We start from the raw sequence: 26,437 nt of genomic DNA on the forward strand, positions 1-26,437 counted from the left end.
GGCACATGGCGCAGGGTGGCGGTGGAGGCAGCAGCAATGGAAGGCCATACAGCACCCTATCACAAAATGGAACCCACCAACAGTGTAAGGAGACCTAAAAGTGGCACATGGCGCAGGGTGGCGGTGGATGCAGCAGTATTCGGAAGCCATACACAGGCCTAGGTTAAAAAGCGGAAGCCGTCAGCAGCGTGAGCAGACGACAGAGACACATGGCGCAGGGTGGCGGTGGATGCAGCAGTATTCGGAAGCCAAACACAGGCCTCGGTTAAAAAGCGGAAGCCATCAGCAGCGTGAGCAGACGACAGAGACACATGGCGCAGGGTGGCGGTGGATGCAGCAGTATTCGGAAGCCAAACACAGGCCTCGGTTAAAAAGCGGAAGCCGTCAGCAGCGTGAGCAGACGACAGAGGCACATGGCGCAGGGTGGCGGTGGAGGCAGCAGTATTCGGAAGCCAAACACAGGCCTCGGTTAAAAAGCGGAAGCCGTCAGCAGCGTGAGCAGACGACAGAGACACATGGCGCAGGGTGGCGGTGGATGCAGCAGTATTCGGAAGCCAAACACAGGCCTCGGTTAAAAAGCGGAAGCCGTCAGCAGCGTGAGCAGACGACAGAGGCACATGGCGCAGGGTGGCGGTGGAGGCAGCAGCAATGGAAGGCCATACAGCACCCTATCACAAAATGGAACCCACCAACAGTGTAAGGAGACCTGAAAGTGGCACATGGCGCAGGGTGGCGGTGGAGGCAGCAGTATTCGGAAGCCATACACAGGCCTAGGTTAAAAAGCGGAAGCCGTCAGCAGCGTGAGCAGACGACAGAGACACATGGCGCAGGGTGGCGGTGGATGCAGCAGTATTCGGAAGCCAAACACAGGCCTCGGTTAATAAGCGGAAGCCATCAGCAGCGTGAGCAGACGACAGAGACACATGGCGCAGGGTGGCGGTGGATGCAGCAGTATTCGGAAGCCAAACACAGGCCTCGGTTAAAAAGCGGAAGCCGTCAGCAGCGTGAGCAGACGACAGAGGCACATGGCGCAGGGTGGCGGTGGAGGCAGCAGTATTCGGAAGCCATACACAGGCCTAGGTTAAAAAGCGGAAGCCGTCAGCAGCGTGAGCAGACGACAGAGACACATGGCGCAGGGTGGCGGTGGATGCAGCAGTATTCGGAAGCCAAACACAGGCCTCGGTTAAAAAGCGGAAGCCGTCAGCAGCGTGAGCAGACGACAGAGGCACATGGCGCAGGGTGGCGGTGGAGGCAGCAGCAATGGAAGGCCATACAGCACCCTATCACAAAATGGAACCCACCAACAGTGTAAGGAGACCTGAAAGTGGCACATGGCGCAGGGTGGCGGTGGAGGCAGCAGTATTCGGAAGCCATACACAGGGCTAGGTTAAAAAGCGGAAGCCGTCAGCAGCGTGAGCAGACGACAGAGACACATGGCGCAGGGTGGCGGTGGATGCAGCAGTATTCGGAAGCCAAACACAGGCCTCGGTTAAAAAGCGGAAGCCGTCAGCAGCGTGAGCAGACGACAGAGACACATGGCGCAGGGTGGCGGTGGATGCAGCAGTATTCGGAAGCCAAACACAGGCCTCGGTTAAAAAGCGGAAGCCGTCAGCAGCGTGAGCAGACGACAGAGGCACATGGCGCAGGGTGGCGGTGGATGCAGCAGTATTCGGAAGCCAAACACAGGCCTCGGTTAAAAAGCGGAAGCCGTCAGCAGCGTGAGCAGACGACAGAGACACATGGCGCAGGGTGGCGGTGGATGCAGCAGTATTCGGAAGCCAAACACAGGCCTCGGTTAAAAAGCGGAAGCCGTCAGCAGCGTGAGCAGACGACAGAGGCACATGGCGCAGGGTGGCGGTGGAGGCAGCAGCAATGGAAGGCCATACAGCACCCTATCACAAAATGGAACCCACCAACAGTGTAAGGAGACCTAAAAGTGGCACATGGCGCAGGGTGGCGGTGGAGGCAGCAGTATTCGGAAGCCATACACAGGCCTAGGTTAAAAAGCGGAAGCCGTCAGCAGCGTGAGCAGACGACAGAGACACATGGCGCAGGGTGGCGGTGGATGCAGCAGTATTCGGAAGCCAAACACAGGCCTCGGTTAAAAAGCGGAAGCCGTCAGCAGCGTGAGCAGACGACAGAGACACATGGCGCAGGGTGGCGGTGGATGCAGCAGTATTCGGAAGCCAAACACAGGCCTCGGTTAAAAAGCGGAAGCCGTCAGCAGCGTGAGCAGACGACAGAGGCACATGGCGCAGGGTGGCGGTGGAGGCAGCAGCAATGGAAGGCCATACAGCACCCTATCACAAAATGGAACCCACCAACAGTGTAAGGAGACCTGAAAGTGGCACATGGCGCAGGGTGGCGGTGGAGGCAGCAGTATTCGGAAGCCATACACAGGCCTAGGTTAAAAAGTGGAAGCCGTCAGCAGCGTGAGCAGACGACAGAGACACATGGCGCAGGGTGGCGGTGGATGCAGCAGTATTCGGAAGCCAAACACAGGCCTCGGTTAAAAAGCGGAAGCCATCAGCAGCGTGAGCAGACGACAGAGGCACATGGTGCAGGGTGGCGGTGGAGGCAGCAGCAATGGAAGGCCATACAGCACCCTATCACAAAATGGAACCCACCAACAGTGTAAGGAGACCTGAAAGTGGCACATGGCGCAGGGTGGCGGTGGAGACAGCAGTATTCGGAAGCCATACACAGGCCTAGGTTAAAAAGCGGAAGCCGTCAGCAGCGTGAGCAGACGACAGAGACACATGGCGCAGGGTGGCGGTGGATGCAGCAGTATTCGGAAGCCAAACACAGGCCTCGGTTAAAAAGCGGAAGCCGTCAGCAGCGTGAGCAGACAACAGAGACACATGGCGCAGGGTGGCGGTGGATGCAGCAGTATTCGGAAGCCAAACACAGGCCTCGGTTAAAAAGCGGAAGCCGTCAGCAGCGTGAGCCGACGACAGAGGCACATGGCGCAGGGTGGCGGTGGAGGCAGCAGTATTCGGAAGCCATACACAGGCCTAGGTTTAAAACTGGAACCCAGCAGCGTGAGCAGACGACAAAGACACACATGGCAGAGGATGGATCTGGCAGCAGTATGAGAAGGCGGTACAGGGGCCCGTGGCACAGTGTGGTGATGGGGGCTACAGCAACTGGATGCCAGAAAGTGGCCGATAGGGCTATATACTGCATGGAATTATAAAGTTGTAAAGACAGCGGCCTATAAGGCTATACACACTATAACAATCATGACTTGATTGACCATTGGCCTATAAGGCTATACACAGCATGAATATCATGACTTATTCTGAGAGTGGTTTGGAAGGCTATATACAAAAAGTAATTCATGAGCTGTCCGGACAGCGGACAATAAGGACAATAAGTACATATATACAAATCAATTCATCAGCTGTCCAGCCAGCGGCCTCAAAGGCGACACATATAGAAAGCAATTCATGAGCTGTTCAGACAGCGGCCTCTAAGGCGACAGATATACAAAGCAATTCCCGAGGTGTTCAGGGAGCGGCCTGAACGGCTAGGTTATTAGGTCAGTTGTGTCAGGAACTGGTGGTTTGAAATCCAGACTAATCCACGCCTGATTCATTTTTACAAACGTGAGTCTCTCCACACTTTGGGTGGACAGTCGTGTCCTCCGCGGAGTTACAATACCTCCTGCCGCACTAAACACGCGCTCCGATGCCACGCTACTGGCCGGGCATGACAGCCTTTCAAGGGCAAATTCAGCTAGTTGGGGCCAAAGGTCAAGTTTTGTTGCCCAGTAGTCAAGGGGATTGTCTACCTCGGTTGGCAGGGTGCTGTCCAAGTAGGCCCAAGCCTGTTGTTTGAGGTCCTGCTCCAGGTCCACCTGATGCTGCTGCTGCTGCGGCTGGTTAGTAGTTTCCTCACTGCGCTGGTGAAGAAAGCTACTCATCATCGACTGCAGACTGAGGCAGCCGCTGCTGGTGGAGCTGCCACTGCTCCTACCACCCCACCCCTCCCCTGCTGCCATGGCAGTGGAACGCGAGCGCACAGGGCCCACAGTGTCTGAGGATGGACGTTGGCGCAGAAAGGCAGAGACCAACTGACTACATAGGTGGTTTTTATAGTACTTTATTTTGGCCTCCCTCTCAGCAGGTGTGAAAAAGGCCACCATTTTTGAACGGTAGCGAGGGTCCAACAAGGTGGACAGCCAAAAGTCATCCCTCTGTCTGATGGTTATTATTCGGCTGTCGCTACGCAAGCAACCGAGCATGCTATGGGCCATTTGTGCCAAGGAATGCGAGGGACTCCCTGCCTCCATCTCCACAGCATACTGCCACGGTGCGTCTGGGTCCTCTGTCTCCTCCTCCTCCTCTACCAGATGCTCCTGCTCCTCCACTCCTGTCCGCTGAGTGGAAAAACCACCCATTTCACTCAATAATTCCTGAGCACCAATGTCCTCCTCTACCTCCTCCTCTTCTTCCTGTCCTGCCCCCACAGGGGTCATGTGGCGTTGAGATCTGTGCGCCACGTCTACCGCACCCTGACCAGCCATTGTTAACAGCATTTGTTCCAGGACGTGCAACAGAGGAATGACGTCGTTCATCCCATAGTCCTGCCGACTCACGAAAAGCGTGGCCTCCTCAAAGGGCCTGAGCAAGCGGCAGGTGTCACGCATGAGCTGCCAATGGCTGACATCTAAGTTACACAGGGGAGTACCTTTATCCGCTTGTAACATCAGGAAATCGGTGATGGCCTTTCGCTGTTCGTAAAGGCGGTCTAACATGTGTAGGGTTGAATTCCACCTTGTTGCAACGTCGCAGATCAGGCGATGCTGTGGAATTCCGTTCTGCCGCTGCAGCTCAAGGAGGGTGTGCTTTGCGGTGTAGGAATGGCTGAAATGCATGCAAAGTTTACGTGACATTTTAAGGATATCTTGCAGTGGGATGGTGGATTTTAGGAACCGCTTGACATCCAGATTGAACACGTGAGCCGTGCATGGCGCATGGCACAACCTTCCTTGACGCAGAGCAGACACCATGTTCTTTCCGTTGTCGGTCAACATGGTTCCGATTTTCAGTTTGCGCGGAGACAGCCATCTGTCGATTTCTCTGTTCATTACACTCAGAAGTTCCTCCCCTGTGTGACTACGTTCGCAAGGCATACCAGGTGCAGCACAGCGTGACACCGTTGCGCCCTGCACATGTGATATGCCGGTCGGGTAATGGGACTTGGCACGGGGGTGGCGGCTGAGGACACGGCGGAAGAAGAGGTGGTAGAGGCGGACATCTTTGCTGGACCAAGGACGTGCAAACGTGGAGGCAAAAGCGGCGTGACCTGTCCAAGTTGCTGGTGCGGCTGTACCGGCACCACGTTCACCCAGTGGGCCGTAAATGACATGTACTGTCCCTGACCGTAGTTACAGCTCCACACGTCGGCACTGCCGTGCACTTTGGGAGAGACCGACATGCTCAAAGACTGGCCCACCATCTCTTCTACATGTGAATGCAGGGCTGGCACTGCCTTTTTGGCGAAGAAATGCCGGCTTGGCACTCTCCACCGCGGCTCGGCACAAGCCATCATTTCTCGGAAAGGTGCTGAGTTCACCACTTGGAAAGGGAGGGACTGCAGCACCAGCAACTTGGACAGGAGGACGTTCAGCTTTTGCACCGTCGGGTGCGTGCTCGCAAACTGTTGTCTCTTGGAAACGGATTCCAAGAAAGACTGCTGACGGAATCCGTGAAGAGGAGTAGCAGGAGAAGGAGCATCTGAACGAGCGGAAGATGCCAATGAGCGACAACTCCCCTCAGCAGAGGTGTTGGAGCCTTGACTGGCTGATAGAGGGCGATTGACGTTGGGTGACGGAGCAAGTAACGGAGCGGGTGATGGAGCGGGGGCTGGGGCAGGCAGAACCGTCGTATCTTTATCACGGTTTTCCCAGGCCACCAAATGGCGACGCTGCATATGCTGACGCAACGCTGTAGTCCCAACATTGACCCCCTGGCCACGCTTGACTTTCTGGACACATAGTCGACTTACGGCTACGTTTACTTCCTCGGGCGGCTTGACGAAAAATTGCCACACCGCCGAGTAGGAAACTTTGCCCCCGCTACTCCTCACTGGCTGACTGCTACTTCCTCCGTGCACACCGGCACCACTACTGGCCGTGGTGGTAGGCTGCAGTGGAGCTGGTGCTCTACTCCGTGGCCGTTTGGCTCCACTGACACTGCTGCAACCCTGCTGCCTCCTGGGCAACCCACCGACTGTTTTGCTCGCTGGCAAGCTGGCACCCTCTTCTCCTGATGATGCGGAAGCAATAGCCTGATGACGACAAGGCTGCCAAGTGCGATCAGCCTCATCATCATCAATTAGGGTCTCCGCCTCACTACTAGCCCCCTCGGCTGCGTGTGGGTCAGGAGACAGACCTGTCTCTAGACCGGCTACCGAGCCACTCTCCTCGCCACTACTTCTTCGCCTGGCTGCTGAAGAGGCGGATGTCTCCCCCCGTTCCTGACCGCCCTCTGTTAGCTCTTCCTCACTGTACAGTGGGGCTGAACCCACAGCATGCGATACTTCGCTTGGTGAGGGAACACCAAAGGACAGGGGCAGGTCGAGGACACGTGATTTCAGTGGGCTTGCTCCCGGGCCATGCCAACTAACGGTTGTGTCTGACGTACCCACCGACCGTTGGCTGTAGGTGTCAGAGGTGACCTGGGAAGAGGAAGACGACCGAGCCAAAAAAATCGATGACGGCAGGGTTGTCGGTGGAGACACGACCGCTGGATGACACCGGGAGCACTGGCCTCTGGCTGCGACTAGTGCTGCCTCAACCCCTTCCTCTGCTGCCACGTCTGCTCGCTCCTGAAACATTGCCTCCTCTGCCACTCCTCTGCGTGTTGTCTGACATACTCTTTAATTCAATAAGCACCCCAAAAATAAAACCGGATTTAACTCTTTGAACGTACAATAGTGGTTGTGAAGCAGAAAGTCAGTTTATTGTACACAATCGGTCAATTGCAGCTTGCCGTTGGCTGGAAACTGTACGTTTAGGTCACTGGAATGCACTAATCACCCAAAAAATATTACCGCCAGCCGGCGTGTAAATGGATTTAACTCTTTGAACGTACAATAGTGGTTGTGAAGCAGAAAGTCAGTTTATTTAGCACAATCGGTCAATTGCAGCTTGCCGTTGGCTGGAAACTGTACGTTTATGTCACTGGAATGCACTAATCACCCAAAAAATATTACCGCCACCCGGCGTGTAAATGGATCTAACTCTTTGAACGTACAATAGTGGTTGTGAAGCAGAAAGTCAGTTTATTTAGCACAATCGGTCAATTGCAGCTTGCCGTTGGCTGGAAACTGTACGTTTATGTCACTGGAATGCACTAATCACCCAAAAAATATTACCGCCAGCCGGCGTGTAAATGGATTTAACTCTTTGAACGTACAATAGTGGTTGTGAAGCAGAAAGTCAGTTTATTGTACACAATCGACAAACTGCAGCACCAACTGTGCACGACAGCCACCAAAAAAAAAAATGGTGTATGTCACTTTAAATTTTCGATTCTTTGATAGCTGTGGCCCTAAGTAACGATTCTGTGTCCCTGAGTAACGATTCTGTGTCCCTGAGTAACGATTCTGTGTCCCTGAGTAACGATTCTGTGGCCCTAAAGTCTCTGTGGCCCTAACTCTGTCCCTCAATACACAGAGGTCTGTCTCTCTTGAATGACCGGAGGCTAATGGAGAATTCTAAGATGGCCGCGATTTATAGCTCCACCATTACACAGTGCTGGCTGGCTGGCTGGCTGGCTGCTGATTGGCTAATGCGATCACATGTCATGATTCATGACTCATGAATGCATTATGGGTCAGCGCGCCTTGTCTGCGCGCCTTCCCAGAGATCCCCGCCCCATCTTCTCTGTCCATTTTCTCCTGTCGCCACACATGTCGCCGCCATTTTTGGGAAAATTCGATTCGTGCATCCGAAGTTTGCTAATCTTCGGATTCGTCGCGAATAGAATTTTTCCAAATCTTCGGAACGAATTCCACTTCGTCATGTTCGATTCGCTCATCTCTAATCTCCATGTATAATACATAAGGGGGGATATGATCTCCATGTATAATACATAAGGGGGATATGATCACCATGTATAGTACATAAGGGGGGATATGATCTCCATGTATAATACATAAGGGGGGATATGATCTCCATGTATAATACATAAGGGGGGATATGATCTCCATGTATAATACATAAGGGGGGATATGATCTCCATGTATAATACATAAGGGGGGATATGATCACCATGTATAATACATAAGGGGGGATGTGATCTCCATATATAATACATAAGGGGGATGTGATCTCCATGTATAATACATAAGGGGGATGTGATCTCCATGTATAATACATAAGGGGGGATGTGATCTCCATGTATAATACATAAGGGGGGATGTGATCTCCATGTATAATACATAAGGGGGGATATGATCTTTATGTATAATACATAAGGGGGGGATATGATCTCCATGTATAAATACATCAGTGGTTCATATAGTGAACTCGGTGTAGAGCTATTCACCCTGAGGTCATCACAGAGGACAAGGGGGTGCTCTTTATGTCTGGAGGAAAAGAAATGTAATCTCCAAACACGGAAAGGTTTCTTCACAGTAAGAGCTGTGAAAATGTGGAATAGACTCCCTCAAGCATTGGTTCTGGCCAGCTCAGTGGATTGCTTTAAAAAAGTCCTGGATTCTTTCTTGGATACACAGAATATAACTGGATGATTGCCTCCCGGGGGATCAGGAAGGAATTTTTTTCCCTGGAGGAGCAAAATGGATCATGCTTTGCTGGGTTTTTTGCCTTCCTCTGGATCAACTGTGGGTATAGGATTATAAAGTTTTATTTTTTTTTTTATGGTTGAAATGGATGGACTTTTGTCTTTTTTCATCCAGACTATGTAACTATGTACACCATAAAATCATGTTTTTTTACACATTTGCAATTTAGTCATCTACTTAAGCTTTATTAGGCAAATCAAATTATTTTCATGGCTGCAACACTCAACATTATGTGTTTACAATATAAAAATAGTAAAATAGTATATTAAAAATGTTTTCTGCTTTCACATGTGCATGAGCTTTTAATTAATACGACATTAAGTTGACACGAGTTAGTTATATCTGAGACTTGTATGGATTGGTGTTTGTTTCTTATAGTCTCCTTTGCGCTGTGTCTCTCTATTTCCCTCATGAACCTTCTGATATGATGGCAGTTTTATTAAAAACACGTATTAAAAACAGATTTTTATGTGGTTTATCTTCCGTGTAAAGCTCTAAAGCTGGATCAAAGATTTTTTTCATTTAAAATATATCACATTCATTAATTAGGCTGGATAACTTCATTTGTCTTAGCATTTAGCTTCTATGAGAAATCCTTGTCACATTGTCCGCATGGCTTCTCTCCTGTGTGAATTTTCTGGTGTTGAATGAAATGTCCCCTCTGTGAGAAGAATTGGTCACATTTTGAACATCTATTTGGTTTTTCCCCATGTGGATCCTCTGGTGTATGATAAGAACAGAACTGCATGAGAAGCACTTTCCACATTCTAAACATTTTAAATGATTTCTCTCTTGTGTGGATCCTTTTATGAGTATTCAGATGACAATTTCATGAAAAGCATTTGCCACATTCTGAGCATTTTTTTCCCGTGTGAATCCTCTGGTGTGTAACAAGACCTTGCTTGTAAGAGAAGCACTTATCACATTCGGAACATCTAAATGGTTTCTCTCCCTTGTGAGTCTTCTGGTGCGCAACAAGATTTTTCTTATGAAAGAAGCACTTGTCACATTCAGAACATTTAAATTATTTTTCTCCTGTGTGGGTTCTCTGGTGTGTAACAAGATTTTGCTTGTATGAGAAGCACTTGTCACATTCGGAACATTTAAATGGTTTCTCTCCGGTGTGAGTCATCTGGTGTGAAACAAGACTTTTCTTATAAAAGAAGCACTTGTCACATTCGGAACAACTAAATGGTTTTTCTCCTGTGTGGGTTCTCTGGTGTGTAACAAGATTTTGCTTGTAAGAGAAGCACTTGTCACATTCGGAACATTTAAATGGTTTCTCTCCAGTGTGAGTCTTCTGGTGTGTAACAAGACTACAGTTTAGTGAGAAGCACTTGTCACATTCGGAACATCTAAATGGTTTCTCTCCCGTGTGAATCATCTGGTGTGTAACAAGACTTTTCTTATGAAAGAAGCACTTGTCACATTTGGAACATTTAAATGGTTTTTCTCCTCTGTGGGTTCTCTGGTGTGCAACAAGATTTTGCTTTAGTGAGAAGCACATATTACATTCCGAACATTTAAATGGTTTCTCTCCAGTGTGAATCTTCTGATGTGTAATAAGACTCTGCTTTAGTGAGAAGCACTTGTCACATTCAGAACATTTAAATGGTTTCTCTCCCGTGTGAATCTTCTGGTGCGTAACAAGACTTTTCTTATGAAAGAAGCACTTGTCACAATCAGAACAGCTAAATGGTTTCTCTCCAGTGTGAGTCTTCTGATGTAAAACAAGACTTTTCTTATGAAAGAAGCACTTGTCACATTCGGAACATTTAAATGGTTTCTCCCCTGTGTGAATCTTCTGATGTGTAATAAGACTCTGCTTTAGTGAGAAGCACTTGTCACATTCGGAACATTTAAATGGTTTCTCTCCAGTGTGAATCTTCTGGTGTGTAACAAGACTTTTCTTATGAAAGAAGCACTTGTCACATTCGGAACATTTAAATGGTTTCTCTCCCGTGTGAATCTTCTGGTGTGTAACAAGACTATTCTTATGAAAGAAGCACTTGTCACAATCAGAACAGCTAAATGGTTTCTCTCCAGTGTGAGTCTTCTGATGTAAAACAAGACTTTTCTTATGAAAGAAGCACTTGTCACATTCGGAACATTTAAATGGTTTCTCCCCTGTGTGAATCTTCTGGTGTGTAACAAGTCTATGTTTTAGTGAGAAGCACTTGTCACATTCTGAACATTTAAATGGTTTCTCGCCAGTGTGGGTTCTCTGGTGTATAACAAGAATTATCTTATAAGAGAAGCACTTGTCACATTCTGAACATTTAAATGGTTTCTCTCCCGTGTGAGTCTTCTGGTGTTTAACAAGACTATTCTTATGAAAGAAGCACTTGTCACATTCAGAACATTTAAACGATTTCTCTCCAGTGTGAATCTTCTGGTGTGTAACAAGACTATGCTTTAGTGAGAAGCACTTGCCACATTCTGAACATTTAAAGGGTTTCTCCCCCGTGTGAGTCATCTGGTGCCGAGTAAGATTATGACTATGTGAGAAGCACTTGTCACATTTCGAACATTTAAATGGTTTCTCTCCTGTGTGAGTCCTCAGATGAGCATTGAGTTTGGACTTAGAAGTAAAACTCTTCTGGCACTCAGAGCACTGATACAAATTGTCTCCTACTTTACTCATCTTCTGTAAATGACACTCAGTTTTGCTGTGAATTTTTTATTTTTAACAGGTATTCAGTTTACCACTGAGCTTAGTTTTTCACCTATATGAAAAATAAAAATAGATGTTTACACAGGTGTTAATAGTGACAACAGACTATAAAGTATAGCTATACAACGTAACTGATTAAACCGTATACATTTTTGTTTTTATTATTATGGTGACCGTAGTAGGGTTTTTTTTACAGGAATAACTAGACATGATGAGTAGTTCTAATCCAATTGTCATTCAATTCTATAAATGTATTTCTTATATAATGCACCAGATGAATACCTTTTCAGTTACTGTTCTACAGCAAGAAAACGAGGGGTCTGATCTGTAAACTCCCAGTTATGTCTAAAGCTGGGTATACACACTTAGTTGTTTTTTTCTTTTCAGCCGGTGGGCAAAATGAATAAAAGAACGGATTCTCCCATCCACATATGAAAGGCGGATGGAATCCTCTCCACTGTGACATTAATCTGACAGCGGATCTCTGCACTGAGGGAATACAATGATCAGCACATTCAGCCGATTGGCTGCAAGCATTGGCAATGAAAGTTTTCCAGTGTGGCTGGAATATAACCTACTTTCTGTGCGTTTTGGATGCAGAAAAAATGCAACTGAAAACACATGTAGTGTGAACCAGGCCTAAAACAGAAATTGTGAATGTTACTCTGAACCCTACTGATGTCTGTCAGGGATGGATTTTGTAAATCAGTGTTGGCCATTTTCCAGGCTAATAGGCAAGGGATTGACAATAATAGGTATGGAGAACTGGGCAAAGGGGAACATGTACCAATGTTAACAAAATTGCCATTCCGCATGTAGCGGATCTTTAATTAATGTTTACAATAAACCTTAAAAAATGTACAATTCCTTTAAATAACATGTTTGATTGATGCCCCAAACCTGCCTGTAAAGGGGCACACCTTTACTGCTTTTGTTTATTTTGCGTTTATTTTTCATGTATTTTACACATTTTGATTATGTTTATTTTTCATTATGGAGAATATAACAACAAAAATTCCGGAACGCGCAAAAGTTAGGGAGGCTCTAACATTGCCAAAGTCCCCAAGAAATATAATAAAGGGGCTCCACCTGTAACTAAAATATCACTGATGTGACTGACAATTTAACTCCTACCAACATTTCCCCTTTAGTTTGGAATATAGCAGGAAATAGTTAAAATCTTCAGTCCAAGATAAATTACATGGATCAAAATTCAATCTTTTATGCTAATCTAACACTAAAATGAATATTTACATCTAAAGTGGAGTTCCAGACGTTTTTGGATAATGATCCTAAACACACCTCGAAATCCACGGGGGATTACATCAAGAGGTGTAAACTGAAGGTTTTGCCATGGCCTTCACAATCTCCTGACCTCAACATAATTGAAAATCTATGGATAGACCTTAAAAGAGCAGTGCGTGACAGACAGCCCAGAAATCTCAAAGAACTGGAAGACTTTTGTAAGGAAGAATGGGCAAAGATACCTCAAACAAGAACTGAAAGACTCTTGGCTGGCTACAAAAAGCATTTACAAGCTGTGATACTTGCCAAAGGGGGCAGTGCAAGCTATAAATTCTGCAGGGTGCCCAAACTTTTGCAGACGCCATTTTTTTGTTTTCTGTTATTTTGAAAGTGTAAATGATGGAAATAAAATCTAACTTTTGTTGACATATTATAAGAATGTCTAATCTGTAATTTGATGCCTTTTGGAGATTTTTCCATCTTTCCTTGGCTTCTTTATGCACATTATTACAAATTTTTAGCTGGGGTGCCCAAACTTTCGATCCCCACTGTAGATACATTGTTGCAACCACTATAAATGTCAAGGAACTGTCAAAGAAATAGCGGAGCTCTCTGCAGGGACACTTTTTGCCGGCTGTAGACGGGATGAAAATCGGCCGATTTTTTTACCGTTGCTGGTAACGTCGGCCACTTGAACGACCGATTTTTTGTTTTTTTAAAAGAAAAAAAATCAGCCGATTTTCGACCCGTCTATGGCCTGCATTAGTTTCTGTTATACAATTTTGTAAATAAGTAATTTTTCTCCTTCACCGATGTGCACTAATGAGGCTGCAGTGATGGACACCGATAGGCTACACTGATGAGGAGGCACTGATGGGCATTGATAGGCATCAGTGATGGGCACTGAAAGGCAGCACTCATATATGGCACTTATAGGCGGCACTGACTGGAACTGTTAGGCGTCACTGATGGGCACTGCTAGGCAGCACTGAAAGGCAGCTCAGATGGGCACTGATATGTGGCATTGATGTGCACTGGTGGGCACTGGCAGGTGGCATTGATGGGCACTGATGGGGCTACACTGATCATCAGGGCCCTGATGATCAGTGCACATGTCCCCTCTGAGGGATGTCGATTACCGGCTCTGCTCTCCTCTTGAGCTGTCAGCATGACAGCTAGTGAGGAAAGAAATGCCGATAACAGGCATTTCCTTATATACATGCGATCAGCTGTGATTGGACACCGCTGATCACATGACAGAGTCTATGTCATCGGCTCTTTCCGCTGATCGGTAATCCGCTGTGTCCAACCGGCACCACCGATCACCGCACTGCACGCCCCTGGGAGCGCGCACGCGCTGTTAGACCGGGAGGACATCATAGGACATCCTCCCAGAATGAGAGACCCGCCTTGCGCCCGTCATTACCTTATATAGCAGGCAGGAGGCGGTTAAAAGCCTTTACAGGGTGCCAATGGAGAGTTACAGAGGCCTGTAACTGTAAACATCCCTTGTGACAGCAATAGGCAGTGACAGGCACTCTTTATGGAGAGATCTGGGGTCTATTAGACCCCAGATGTCTTCTCTGCCCTTAAAAGCATTTGATCACACCAAGATCAGTGTGATCAGATGCTCTTCTATTTTAAAAAATGGCGCTGTTTACATCCGGGAAACCAGAATTGATGAAAATTCTCATTGCTTCCAGATTCCTATACCTTGGAGCTCGTTGGGAACCAGCAGAAGCACTGGCTTCAGTCCTGAGTTTTCCGGTGGGATGTAGAAACCGGAGAGGTACCGTCAGGCTGCAGGAGAGGGGGAAGGGAGGGGACGACGACACCGCTCCAGCAGCCTGTAAAAGCAATCCAGTAGCTAACTAGCCACTAGGATGACTTTTACAAGAAAGCCGGCTATCAGCAGAATAAAAATGAAACAGGATGATGCGTGCAGCTGTATTTGTACTTTAGGCAGTCTTCAAGTGCTTCCTACATTGAAAGCTGTACACTTGGTCAATTTCCAACCGGCTGTGTGGGCTCTCTTGCTACCTTTTCAAAAACCTTCATTCCGTATTGAGGTTGTCTACCCAGGAGACAACAAAATCAAAAGCCACTAGAGCACTTATATAGGCAATGATAGATTTAAAATCAGGTGGTGAGGAGGAGACAATGGGCGACATTGTGCTCGCTGATCTTCGATCCTTCCCATGTTGTTCAGGTAGATCTCCACCTGTCTAAGGATGCCTACACTGATCTAAATGATCTAGCGCATGGGTGTCAAACTGGCGGCCCTCCAGCTGTTGCCAAACTACAAGTCCCATGAGGCATTGCAAGGCTGACAGATACAAGCATGACTCCCAAAGATAGAAGCATGATAGGCTCTGAAGAAGAGGCAAGGCCTCGAAACGCATTAGTCTGTTGGAAGTCCATTGATCCTATTATGGGATGTGATGTGGACTGGATGGTGCTGTTTTTAATGGTGAGCATTTGATTCATTCGTCCTTCGTGAATATAAGATCACATAAAATCATTAGGGCTCGGTCACACTATACGTGCATGAAAACCGATGTGAGAACTGCACATTTCACTTTCACTTGCACAGACATCGGTTTCCCTCAGTTTTAATGCACGTTGACATCAGTTTTCATGCGTGTCTGCTATGCACATCCTGTGTCATCACCCCCTCATCAGTACCCCCCTCATTAGTGATCCCCATATCATAGACTCCCAATCAGGTTCCCCTCATCAGTCCCCCATCATAGACTTCCTCATCAGAGACCCCCCCATTAGAGAATCCTTATCAGGGACCCCCCCATCAGTGCCCCCCAATCTGTCCTCCTCAGTGTCCCCTTCATCTGTCTCTTGCCATTAGTGTCCCCCTCATCTGTCCCCCTTTATTAGTGCCCCCTTATCTTTCCTCCGCCATCAATGTCCCCTCATATGACCCCCATCATCACTGATCCCTAATCCATCCCCCGCCAACAGGGCCCCCTTATCCGTCCCCCGCCATCAGAGCCCCCTTATCCGTCCCCCGCCATCAGAGCCCCCTTATCCGTCCCCCGCCATCAGAGCCCCCTTATCCGTCCCCCACCATCTTTCTCCCCTTATCTGTCCCCCACCATCTTTCTCCCCTTATCTGTCCCCCATCATCAGTGCCCCATTTGTTGTCCCCCACTAACTTTGCCCCCTATCTGGCTTCCATCATCAGTGCCCCCTTATCTGTCCCCCACCATCAGTGTCCCAATATTTGTCTCCCACCATCTTTTCCCCTTATCTGTCCCCTATCAGCAGTGCCCCCTTATCTGACTCTTACTATCTTTGCCCCCCCTACCTTTCGCCCATTATCTGTGCCCCCTTACTTGTCCCTCACCATCAGTGCCCCCTTATCTCTACCCCCCTATCTGTGCCCCATTATCTTTGCCCCCCCTATCTGTCCCCCACTATTTTGCCCCCCCATCTGTCCACCATTACCAGTACCCCCTTCTCTGTCCCCATCATCAGTGTCCCATCATTAGTGCCCCACAATCCTTGCCCCCTTATCTGTCCCCCATCATTAGTGCCCCCTTATCTGTCCCCTACCATCAGTGTCCCATTATTTGTCCTCCACCATCAGTGTCCCATCATTAGTGCCCCACCATTTTTGCCCCCATCATTAGTGCCCCCTTATCTGTCCCCTACCATCAGTGTCCCATTATTTGTTCCCCATCATCAGTACCCCCATATCTGTTACTTTATGGTTACAGTGTTCCCTGACTTCCCCAGTCCTTTGAGGGCAGCAAAGCAAGAGTGATCCAAGAGCCAGGATGTGAAATAGCCAGTTGTTACCGTCGAGCCCACCTCCAAAGAGCGGGAGATTTTCCTGTTTGTCATTGACAGACTTTTACTCCTGGGAGCATAGCATGTCTTCTTATAGTACAATAGGACTACATAAACCATCTGAATTCTGCATTCATTTTCTTGACGTATGCAGTCCCACCTACTGACCTGTTAGTGATACCTTTTCACATATAAAGAGGAAAATTATTATTCTTCTTCAGGATTTATATAACGCAAACAGTTTGTGCCGTACTTCAGAAAAAAGAGACAATACCGTTACAACACAATTCAATATATAAAATATAAAAGTGTTAGGAGAGCCCTGCTAGTGAGAGCTTACAATCTAAATTCAAAATCCACCACAATTGTGCTCAGCTATCTAGTGAGAGAAATATGAATACAAATAATAATAATTGTTATTATTATATTATTGTTATTAATATATTATTATCATAACCTGCATTATTACAATCATCGTTCGGATTGTACCTCCTCAATGAATTCTGATGCCGCCAACACAGGAATGGTTTCTTGGAGTCAAACAATCCGTTGCTCAGAGACAATCTAACTTTTAAACCTCAGTTGTAGGAACAATCACCCCCTAGACAGGAAGAGAAGAAATAAAGCTGATGATGAGGCAACATATTTATTTATTTATTTATTTCAGGTACTTATATAGCGCCATCAATTTACGCAGTGCTTTACATATATATTGTACATTCACATCAGTCCCTAACCCTCAAGGGGTGTACAATCTAAGGTCCCTAACTTACATTCATACATACACATACTAGGGACAATTTAGACAGGAGCCAATTAACCTACCAGCATGTCTTTGGAGTGTGGGAGGAAACCGGAGTACCAGGAGGAAACCCACGCAGGCACAGGGAGAACATGCAAACTCCAGGCAGGTGGTGCCGTGGTTTGGCATATGAAGTAATCACGGAAATAGTTGGCGTTGAAGTGCAGCTTTTATAAAATCATGGGGATGATGTACACCCACCTGCACTACTGTTCATAGGAGTTGAAGGCAGTTCCCAATGATGGATGTCCTATGTGCACTGGACATCACATTATCCAGGCTAATGTCGCTTCCTTACAGATCATGCCTATTTTATAAATCACGATTACCCCGGGTTCACACCTAAGCGTTTTCTGCAGCGTTTTGTAGAAACGCACTACAGTCCATTTGACATGATTTCCTATGGGGCACGTTCACATCTCCACGTTTTCACCAGGTGCGTTTTTTGGAAAGGATCAGGGACTTTTTTGAATGCAAAAAGTTGTATTTTTGGTTCAATAGACTTCAATGGAAACGCTGCAGAAAAGCATGTGTTGTGTTTTTGCTGCATTTTTGATGCGTTTTTGATGAGTTTTGAGTTTTAAATCTGCCTAGCAACAAAAAATAAACAAAATTTAAAAACCCACAAAACGCATTAAAATCGCATATACAAAAACTCAAAGTGCACTGCAGAAAATGATTAAACGCAAACTGCATAAGTGTGAACCTGGCCTTATTTTCATTTAGGGCTCATGTACACGGGGCATTTGGAAAACTCTTCTGAACGATGGAAACTGACTGCTGGAAAACGTAGGTTAAAAAACATCAGTTTGCATACCGCATTTATGCGTTTATGTTTAGAAGCGTTTTTAAAAGATAACCTCAGGAGACCTTCCCAAATGCCCAGAATGCACTGAAAAATGGTAAAAAATTAACTATTTCAGACATTTTAAGAGGAATAGAGAGAGCAGAAGCAGAGAGAGCAGTATGTGTTGAGATGACCTGTCTTTTCTGGTTGTATTCACTATGGATCCCATCATGAGTATAAAGCGGGACGTTCTACCATTCTTTTCTTCACGCGAAACCTGGAACTGACTGCGCTGGTGTACCGGGTCCATTTGAATACATGAAAAACGCTTTGCATGCATTTCTGATGATGAAAAAAGGCTCTGGACAGCATCTGGATATGGAACAGGTAAAAAACGCTTCTAAACGCAAACGCTTATAAATGCGGTTAAACACGTTTACATGCGTTTGGAAATCTACTCCTGAACACAAGTTTGGTGCGTTCAAAAAAACGACTGTAAACTCAACTGCTTGTAAACGAAGATGTGTATATGGACACATAGGAAAACATTAGGGAGAGTTCAGGGGCTGTTGAAAAAAACGCAGAAAAGCTCCTTAACGTCAGTTTATCAGCTGCAGTGTGCATGAGCCCTTACAGTTTGGCAGATGATTAAAGTGGAATTCCCACCTAAAGCTAACTTTTCTTAAAAATGTTCCTTCCGCCTTCCTACCTATCCTGCCTAAAAAAAAGAAGATCTGGGTACTTCCCTTTTTGTCCATTATGGCCCAGTTACATGATCTTGCAGCTCTTGCTCTCCTGTGTCAGTGCTGGCTGCAGGAGAGGGGGGGGGGGCAACATTGGCTGGGACATAGGAGCCTATAAGTAAAATCACTGTTTCCAGAATTCCAGGCCGCTGTCAAGTGCTCCCTCCTCTCCCCTGCAGCTGCTGCCCACTGATACAGGGAAGCCAGAGCTGCAGAATCACATTAGGGTTGCCACCTCATCCTAATAAAACTGAACACACATTGATTACACAGATTCTGGGGCTGATTAAGGTGGTCATTAAACTCACTTGGTGCCTTATCTGCTTTAAATCAGCCTCAGAACCCGTGTAATAAATATGTTTGGTTTTAAAGGGATGAGGCGGCAACCCTAGATCACACAACTGGACCGGACTAAAAAAAAGGTAAGTATACAGATCATTGTTACATAGGGTTGGCAAGGTTGGAGAGGAAATCATCAGGAATAGTTAGTGTTAGGTAGGAATTCCATTTTAAGCTGCCCCAGGTTTCCTGTTTCAGGGTGGCACCTTTCTCTTGCAGCATCCTATGGAGCCACACATTTATACAGGGACTAGACCTGCGTCTCCCTACACTGTGTGCATCAATAGAAACACACACCCCATAGCTTAGAATGCTGCTGCTCCCTTCTCTCTGAATGTAGTTTACAAGAAGCACAGTTTCTTGCAGACAGCTACCTACAAATCACATTGAATACATTTAAATGCGATCTAGCTATGTATTGGACTTTGAGAAACACAATGAAAGAACTTACAGGTGTATGCGTATCAAAGCAAGGAAGGCGGTCTTCACTGGTGTTCTTCTAGCAGCTGAACAGGAAGTGGACTGAGAATGTGAGTGATGTTTCCTGTTTCCTGTTTCAGGATTTCAATAGACTGCAATGGCAGTGAATTCCCAATAGATGGCTCCCCACTCAACACAATGCTGAGAATACAGAACACCACCATTTGCTTGTGCCAGGACTCAGGTCTTTAGAAGGAAGTTTAGTGTCCTCAAGTTGTCCTTCCAATGACGGGAGTGTCCTACAGTATCCTGCCCCTGTCCAAGTTCAAGTTCTGCAATAAAGCATCAGAAAAGTTTACTGCTAGACGGGGCGGACTGACCATTTGGAAGCTCAGGCACTGCCCGAGGGCCTGGGGTCAGTAGGGGGCTCCATGAGATGCCCCTGGTACCTTTTTCATAGGCTTTTATGAGTTTGGGCAAGAACACAGGGGCCCCATAATCCCCTATTGCTTGGGGGCCCCATGAGTTCTCAGTCCTCCCCTGCTGCTAGACTGTTCATTGAGCCAAAGAAGTGGCTGTGTGCTTGGATGCCGGGCAACTACGGGAGAAGACCCTCGGGACCTTTAATTCTGGGGGCTCCTGCGGGAGTGAGTGCTCCATTGTGGTGAAACAGAAAGTGGGTCTTCATATTCATTTTACTCATCGATACATTTGCAGTGGTCTGGGGGTGCAGCAAGGGTTTGTCCATTACCTAATTCTGTGCTTAACCACTTTACTATCGTGCTACAGTCGAATGACGGCTACAGTGCGGCCGTCCAGTTCTGGGAGGGCGTCATATGATGTCTCTCCAGAAAGAGCCCCCCGCATGCCTCCAGCGGTGCGCACCCGGCTCTCTCTGTGGTCACTGTGTCCTACGGATACAGCTGATCGCATGATTTGGTAAAAGGCCAATCACAGCGGCCTTTTACCATGTGATCAGATGTGTCCAATCACAGCTGACCACCATGTAAATACACTTGCCGCTGTCGCTGTGTGAGGAAAGTACTGCCGGTAACCGGCAACTGTCAAAGGAGCCATGATTATCAGTGAAGCTCCATCAATGCCCAACAGTGTTGCCCATCAGTGTCCAACAGTACTGCCAATCTGTGCCTGTCAGCGCCACCAGTCAGTGCCGTCAGTCAGTGCTGCCAGTCAGTGCCGTCAGTGCTACCTATCAGTACCCATCAGTGCCCATCATTACCACCTATCAGTGGCCATCCATGCCGTATATCAGTGCAGCATCATCAGTGACTCCTCATCAATGCCCACCAGTGCCACCTCATCAGTGCAACCCATCAGTGCCCATAAGTGCCACCCATCAGTGCCATCAGTCAGTGCGGTCAGTCAATGCTACCTCATCAGTGTCGCCTCATCAGTGCAGCCTATCAGTACGGTCTCATCAGTGCCCATCAGTTCTGCCTATCAGTGCCCATAAGTGCCGCCTCATCAGTGCTTCCTATCAGTGCCCATCAGTGCAGCCTCAGCAACGCACATCAGTGAAGGAGAAAAGTAACCCGTTTGCAAAATTTTAAAATAGAAACAAAGAACACTTTTTTTTTCAAAATGTTTTCTCTTTTTTCGTTTATAGTGCAAAAACATTTTAAAAAACTCCAGTGGTGATTAACCCCTTCCCTACCGGGCACTTATACCCCCTTCCTGCCCAGGCCAATTTTCAGGTGTCAGCGCGGTTGCACTTTGAATGACAATTGCGCGGTCATGCAACACTGTACCCATATGAAATTTTTATCATTTTCTCCACACAAATAGAGCTTTCTTTTGGTGGTATTTAATAGCTACTGGATGTTTTTTTCTTTGCACTATAAACAAAAAAATAGCAAACAATGTGCAAAAAAGTTTTTCTTTGTTTCTATTATAACATTTTGCAAACAGGTAATTTGGCTCCTTCACTGATGTGCGTTGATGGGGCTGCACTGATAGGCAGCACTGATGGGCACTGATGAGGTGGCATAGATAGGCAGCATTGATAGGCTGCACAGATGTGGTGGCACTGGTGGGCATTGATGAGGAGGCACTGATGATGCTGCACTGATATGCAGCAATGATGGTCACTGATAGGTGGCACTGATGGTCACTGATAGGCGGCACTGATGGGCGGCACTGACCAAGTGGTTAAATACACCAAAAGAAAGCTCTATTTGTGAAAAAAAAAAAAATTCATATGGGTACAGTGTTGCATGACCGCGCAATTGTCATTCAAAGTGTGACAGCGCTAAAAGCTGAAAATTGGCCTGGGCAGGAAGGGGATATAAGTGCCCGGTATTGAAGTGGATAAAGAAATCCTGTCACTTTGCCCATTCAGGGAGATGTTCAGAATGAAATGTATGGTGTAGAGGCTCTTGAATGGACAAGGACAAGTAGTCTAATGTTTTTACTGTTTGGAGACAGCTTTCCCTTAACAGGGGTATCCCAGGGAGTCCCAGACAAGTCTGCAGAATATTGTAAGAATGAGAATGGCCCAAAAATTGAGTAAGTCCAGTGAGGGTGTTTCATAGAACACCATGTAAAGGTAGAAAGCCAACACATTTCAGAGGGGCTCACCCCTTCATCAGGGCTTGTATGCTAACAATAACTTCAGGGTGATGGGCAACACACACAGGTAGAGACACAAATCCAAGAGGATCTAAGGGGGTCCCCCATTGAACTGGTGGAAGAGGGAGTCCAGGAAGAAGAGCAGCAGAGAGTGGCTATTCAAAAGTCAGGATATTGCAAGAAGCATGCAGTCAGCAAGAACAATAGGCAGACTTTCACGGGCCTGTGCTGAACAAATTCCAACCCTACTGTGATGTCACAGGTTGGAGCCAGCTGATATAATTGTGGATGAGCTTGGGCATAGCATGAGGAAACATGATAGAAACAGGGAGGGTTTGGGTTTAGCTAAGACCAAACGAACTGGCACTAAACAGGAGGGGAAGACAGAGGGAGGTATTAACCACTTGTCCACCACCCTATAGCAGAAATACTGCTACAGGGCGGCAGGGCTGTGTAAAATCATATATATATATATATATATATATATATATATATATACATGTGATTTGCATTTCTGGGTAGGGGGCACGTGCCGCCATTGGTGGCTACAGATGTCAATCACTGGGTTCCAGCCGAAGATTCCCCCGACGCCACACGGCGATCACCGGGTAACATTGACAAACTTCAAAAAGTTGCCTTGCTGTAACTATGTGATCGTTAATCACGGGACTGATGAAGGGGTCCTGCGAGACTCCAAAACGTTGCCTTGCTGTAACCATGTGATCGTTCGTCACAAGCCTGATGAAGGGATCCGGCGAGACTCCGAAATGTTGCCTTGCTGTAACCATGTGATCGTTCGTCACAAGCCTGATTAAGGGGTCCTGCGAGACTCCGAAACGTTGCCTTGCTGTAACTATGTGATCGTTCGTCACATGCCTGATGAAGGGGTTCAGTGAGACTCTGAAACATAGCCTTGCTGTAACTATGTGATCATTCATCACAGGCCTGATGAAGGGGTCCTGCAAGACTCTGAAACGTTGCCTTGCTGTAACCATGTGATCGTTCGTCACAGGCCTCGTGAAGGGGTCCTGCGAGACTCTGAAACGTTGCCTTGCTGTAACTATGTGATCGATCGTCACAGGCCTGATGAAGGGGTCCTGCGAAACTACAAAATGTTGGCTTGCTGTAACTATGTGATCGTTCATCACATGCCTGATAAAGGGGTCCTGCGAGACTCTGAAACGTTGCCTTGCTGTAACTATGTGATCGTTCGTCACAGGCCTGATGAATGGGTCTTGCGAGACTCCGAAACATTGCCTTGCTGTAACTATGTGATCGTTCATCACAGGCCTGATGAAGGGGTCCTGCGAGACTCAGAAACATTGCCTTGCTGTAAATATGTGCTCGCTCATCACAAGCCTGATGAAGGAGTCCTGCGAGACTCCGAAATGTTGCCTTGCTGTAACTATGTGATCGTTCGTCACAGGCCTGATGAAGGAGTCCTGCCAGTATCCGAAACGTTGCCTTGCTGTAACTATGTGATCGATCATCACGTGCTTGATGAACGGGTCCTGAGAAACTACAAAACGTTGCCTTGCTGTAACTATGTGATCGTTCGTCACAGGCCTGATGAAGAGGTCCTGCGAGACTCCGAAACATTGCTGTGTTCTAACTATGTGATTGTTTGTTTGTCATTATTGCTGCAATTTGCAGTTTCCCGCTGCCGGTGGTCAGGGTAGGCTCGTTACATGAAGCCTTAAGGCGTCAGCATACCAAGACATTTTGAACAATTTCATGCTCCCAACTTTGTGGGAAGAGTTGGGGACGACCCCTTCCTTGTCTCAACATGACTGCACACCAGTGTACAAAGCAAGGACCATAAACACATGGGGGAGCGAGTTTGGGGTGGAGGAACTTCACTGGCCTGCACAGACTCCTGACCTCAACCCCATAGAACACCTTTGGAATGAATTAGAGCGGAGACTACAAGCCAGGCCTTCTCATTCGACATCATTGCCTGACCTCACAAATGTGCTTCTGGAAGAATGGTCCAACCTTCCCATAGACACCATCCTAAACCTTGTGGACGGCCTTCCCAGAACAGTTAAAGCTGTTATACAGTTGTGTCCAAAATTATTCAACCCCCAATGCTGTAAAGGGGTTTAGGGACTATAGTGTACATTTGGAATTGTATTCAGAATCAAATCCTACAAGGACGTTGTAACTACCCAAATGCAACTAAAATGACATCAATTGTTTATGTAATACAGTAGTAAATGGTTCTTATGTGGTTTCTTCATTGCCACAATTATTCAACCCCTTAAAGACTACCACTCTGAAGAACAGAGGTTCATACAGGTGCTTTCCATCAGGTATTGAAAACACCTGTGGATGTCACCGAGCAGCAATCAAGCATAATAAGCACCAATTAGGCAGCTTTAAAATGACTGTGATACTCAGCTCCTTCTAGACATTTACTGGTGTGGTTACAAACATGGTGAAGGCAAGAGAATGGTCCAGGAAGACAAGAGAAGAGGTGATTTCTCTTCACAGGAAGGGCAATGGCTATAAGAAGATTGCAAAGATGTTAAACATACCAAGAGACACCTTAGGAAGCATCATTCGCAAATTCAAGGCAAAGGGCACTGTTGAAACGCTACCTGGTCGTGGCAGAAAGAAGATGCTGACTTCGACTGCTGTGCGCTACCTGAAGCGTAGAGTGGAGAGAAGTCCCCGTGTGACTGCTGAGGAACTGAGAAAAGATTTGTCAGATGTGGGTACAGAAGTTTCAGCCCAGACAATAAGACGCACACTGCGTAATGAAGGCCTCCGTGCCAGAACTCCCAGGCGTACCCCCTTGCTGTCTCCAAAGAATAAGAAGAGTCGACTGCAGTATGCCAAAAGCCATGTGGACAAACCACAAAAGTTGTGGGATAGTGTTCTGTGGACTGATGAAACAAAATTAGAACTGTTTGGGCCCATGGATCAACGCTATGTTTGGAGGAGGAAGAACAAGGCCTATGATGAAAAGAACACCTTGCCTACTGTGAAGCATGGTGGAGGGTCAATCATGCTTTGGGGCTGTTTTGCTTCTGCAGGTACAGGGAAGCTTCAGCGTGTGCAAGGTACCATGAATTCTCTTCAGTACCAGGAGATATTGGATGGAAACGTGATGCAGTCCGTCACACACCTGAGGCTTGGGAGACGTTGGACCTTTCAACAGGACAATGATCCCAAGCATACCTCCAAGTCCACTAGAGCATGGTTGCAGAGGAAAGGCTGGAACATTTTGGAGTGGCCATCGCAGTCACCAGACTTAAATCCGATTGAGAACCTCTGGTGGGACTTAAAGAAAGCAGTTGCAGTGCGCAAGCCTAAGAATGTGACTGAACTGGAGGCCTTTGCCCATGAAGAATGGGCGAAGATACCCGTAGATCGCTGCAAGACACTTGTGTCAAGCTATGCTTCACGTTTAAAAGCTGTTATAACTGTAAAAGGATGCTGTACTAAGTACTAAGATTGAATGTCACTTGGGGGTTGAATAAAACTGATAATGCTGTGAGCACAGAAAAGACATTTGTGGTTATTTCATTATAACTGTTATGTTATATTTGTCTGACCTACAAGTGCCTCTTTAATGTAAATGTAAGCAAGATGACTGAATGATCAAAAGCAATGTCAAACTGGCCAAAACACTCAATTTCAGTGGGGGTTGAATAATTTTGGCCACAACTGTAGCTGCAAAGGGCGGGGCCAACTCAATACTGAACCCTACAGACTAAGACTGCGGGGCCATTAATGTTCATGTGTGTGTAAAGGCCGGCCGAACAATACTTTTGCCAATATAGTGTGTGTGTGTGTGTGTGTGTATGTATATATATATATATATATATATATATATACAGTGGGGCAAAAAAGTATTTAGTCAGCCACCAATTGTGCAAGTTCTCCTACTTAAAAAGATGACAGAGGCCTGTAATTGGCATCATAGGTAGACCTCAACTATGAGAGACAAAATGAGAAAAAAATCCAGACAATCACATTGGCTGATTTGGAAAGAATTTATTTGCAAATTATGGTGGAAAATAAGTATTTCGTCACCTACAAACAAACAAGATTTCTGGCTCTCACAGACCTGTACCTTCTTTAAGAGGCTCCTCTGTCCTGCACTCATTACCTGTATCAATGGCACCTGTTTGAACTTGTTATCAGTATAAAAGACACCTGTCCACAACCTCACACAGTCACACTCTAAACTCCACTATGGTGAAAAC

The 26,437-nt window shown here is 46.8% G+C and overlaps 1 protein-coding gene across 1 annotated transcript in view; it reads right to left on the reverse strand.

Annotated features, from left to right (window-relative positions):
• Window positions 1-9,646: 9,646 nt before the first annotated feature.
• LOC149447388 (uncharacterized) overlaps window positions 9,647-26,437 on the reverse strand; it is an 80,176-nt gene continuing 63,385 nt past the window's right edge. The window contains 1 exon segment of the mRNA XM_089652633.1: window positions 9,647-11,284. Coding sequence (XP_089508759.1) covers window positions 9,647-11,284 — 1,638 coding nt within the window.

Source organism: Staurois parvus, unplaced genomic scaffold, assembly GCF_062004578.1.
Source record: "Staurois parvus isolate SC_StPar_1 unplaced genomic scaffold, SC_StPar_1.0 ptg000689l, whole genome shotgun sequence".
Taxonomy (NCBI): domain Eukaryota; kingdom Metazoa; phylum Chordata; class Amphibia; order Anura; family Ranidae; genus Staurois; species Staurois parvus.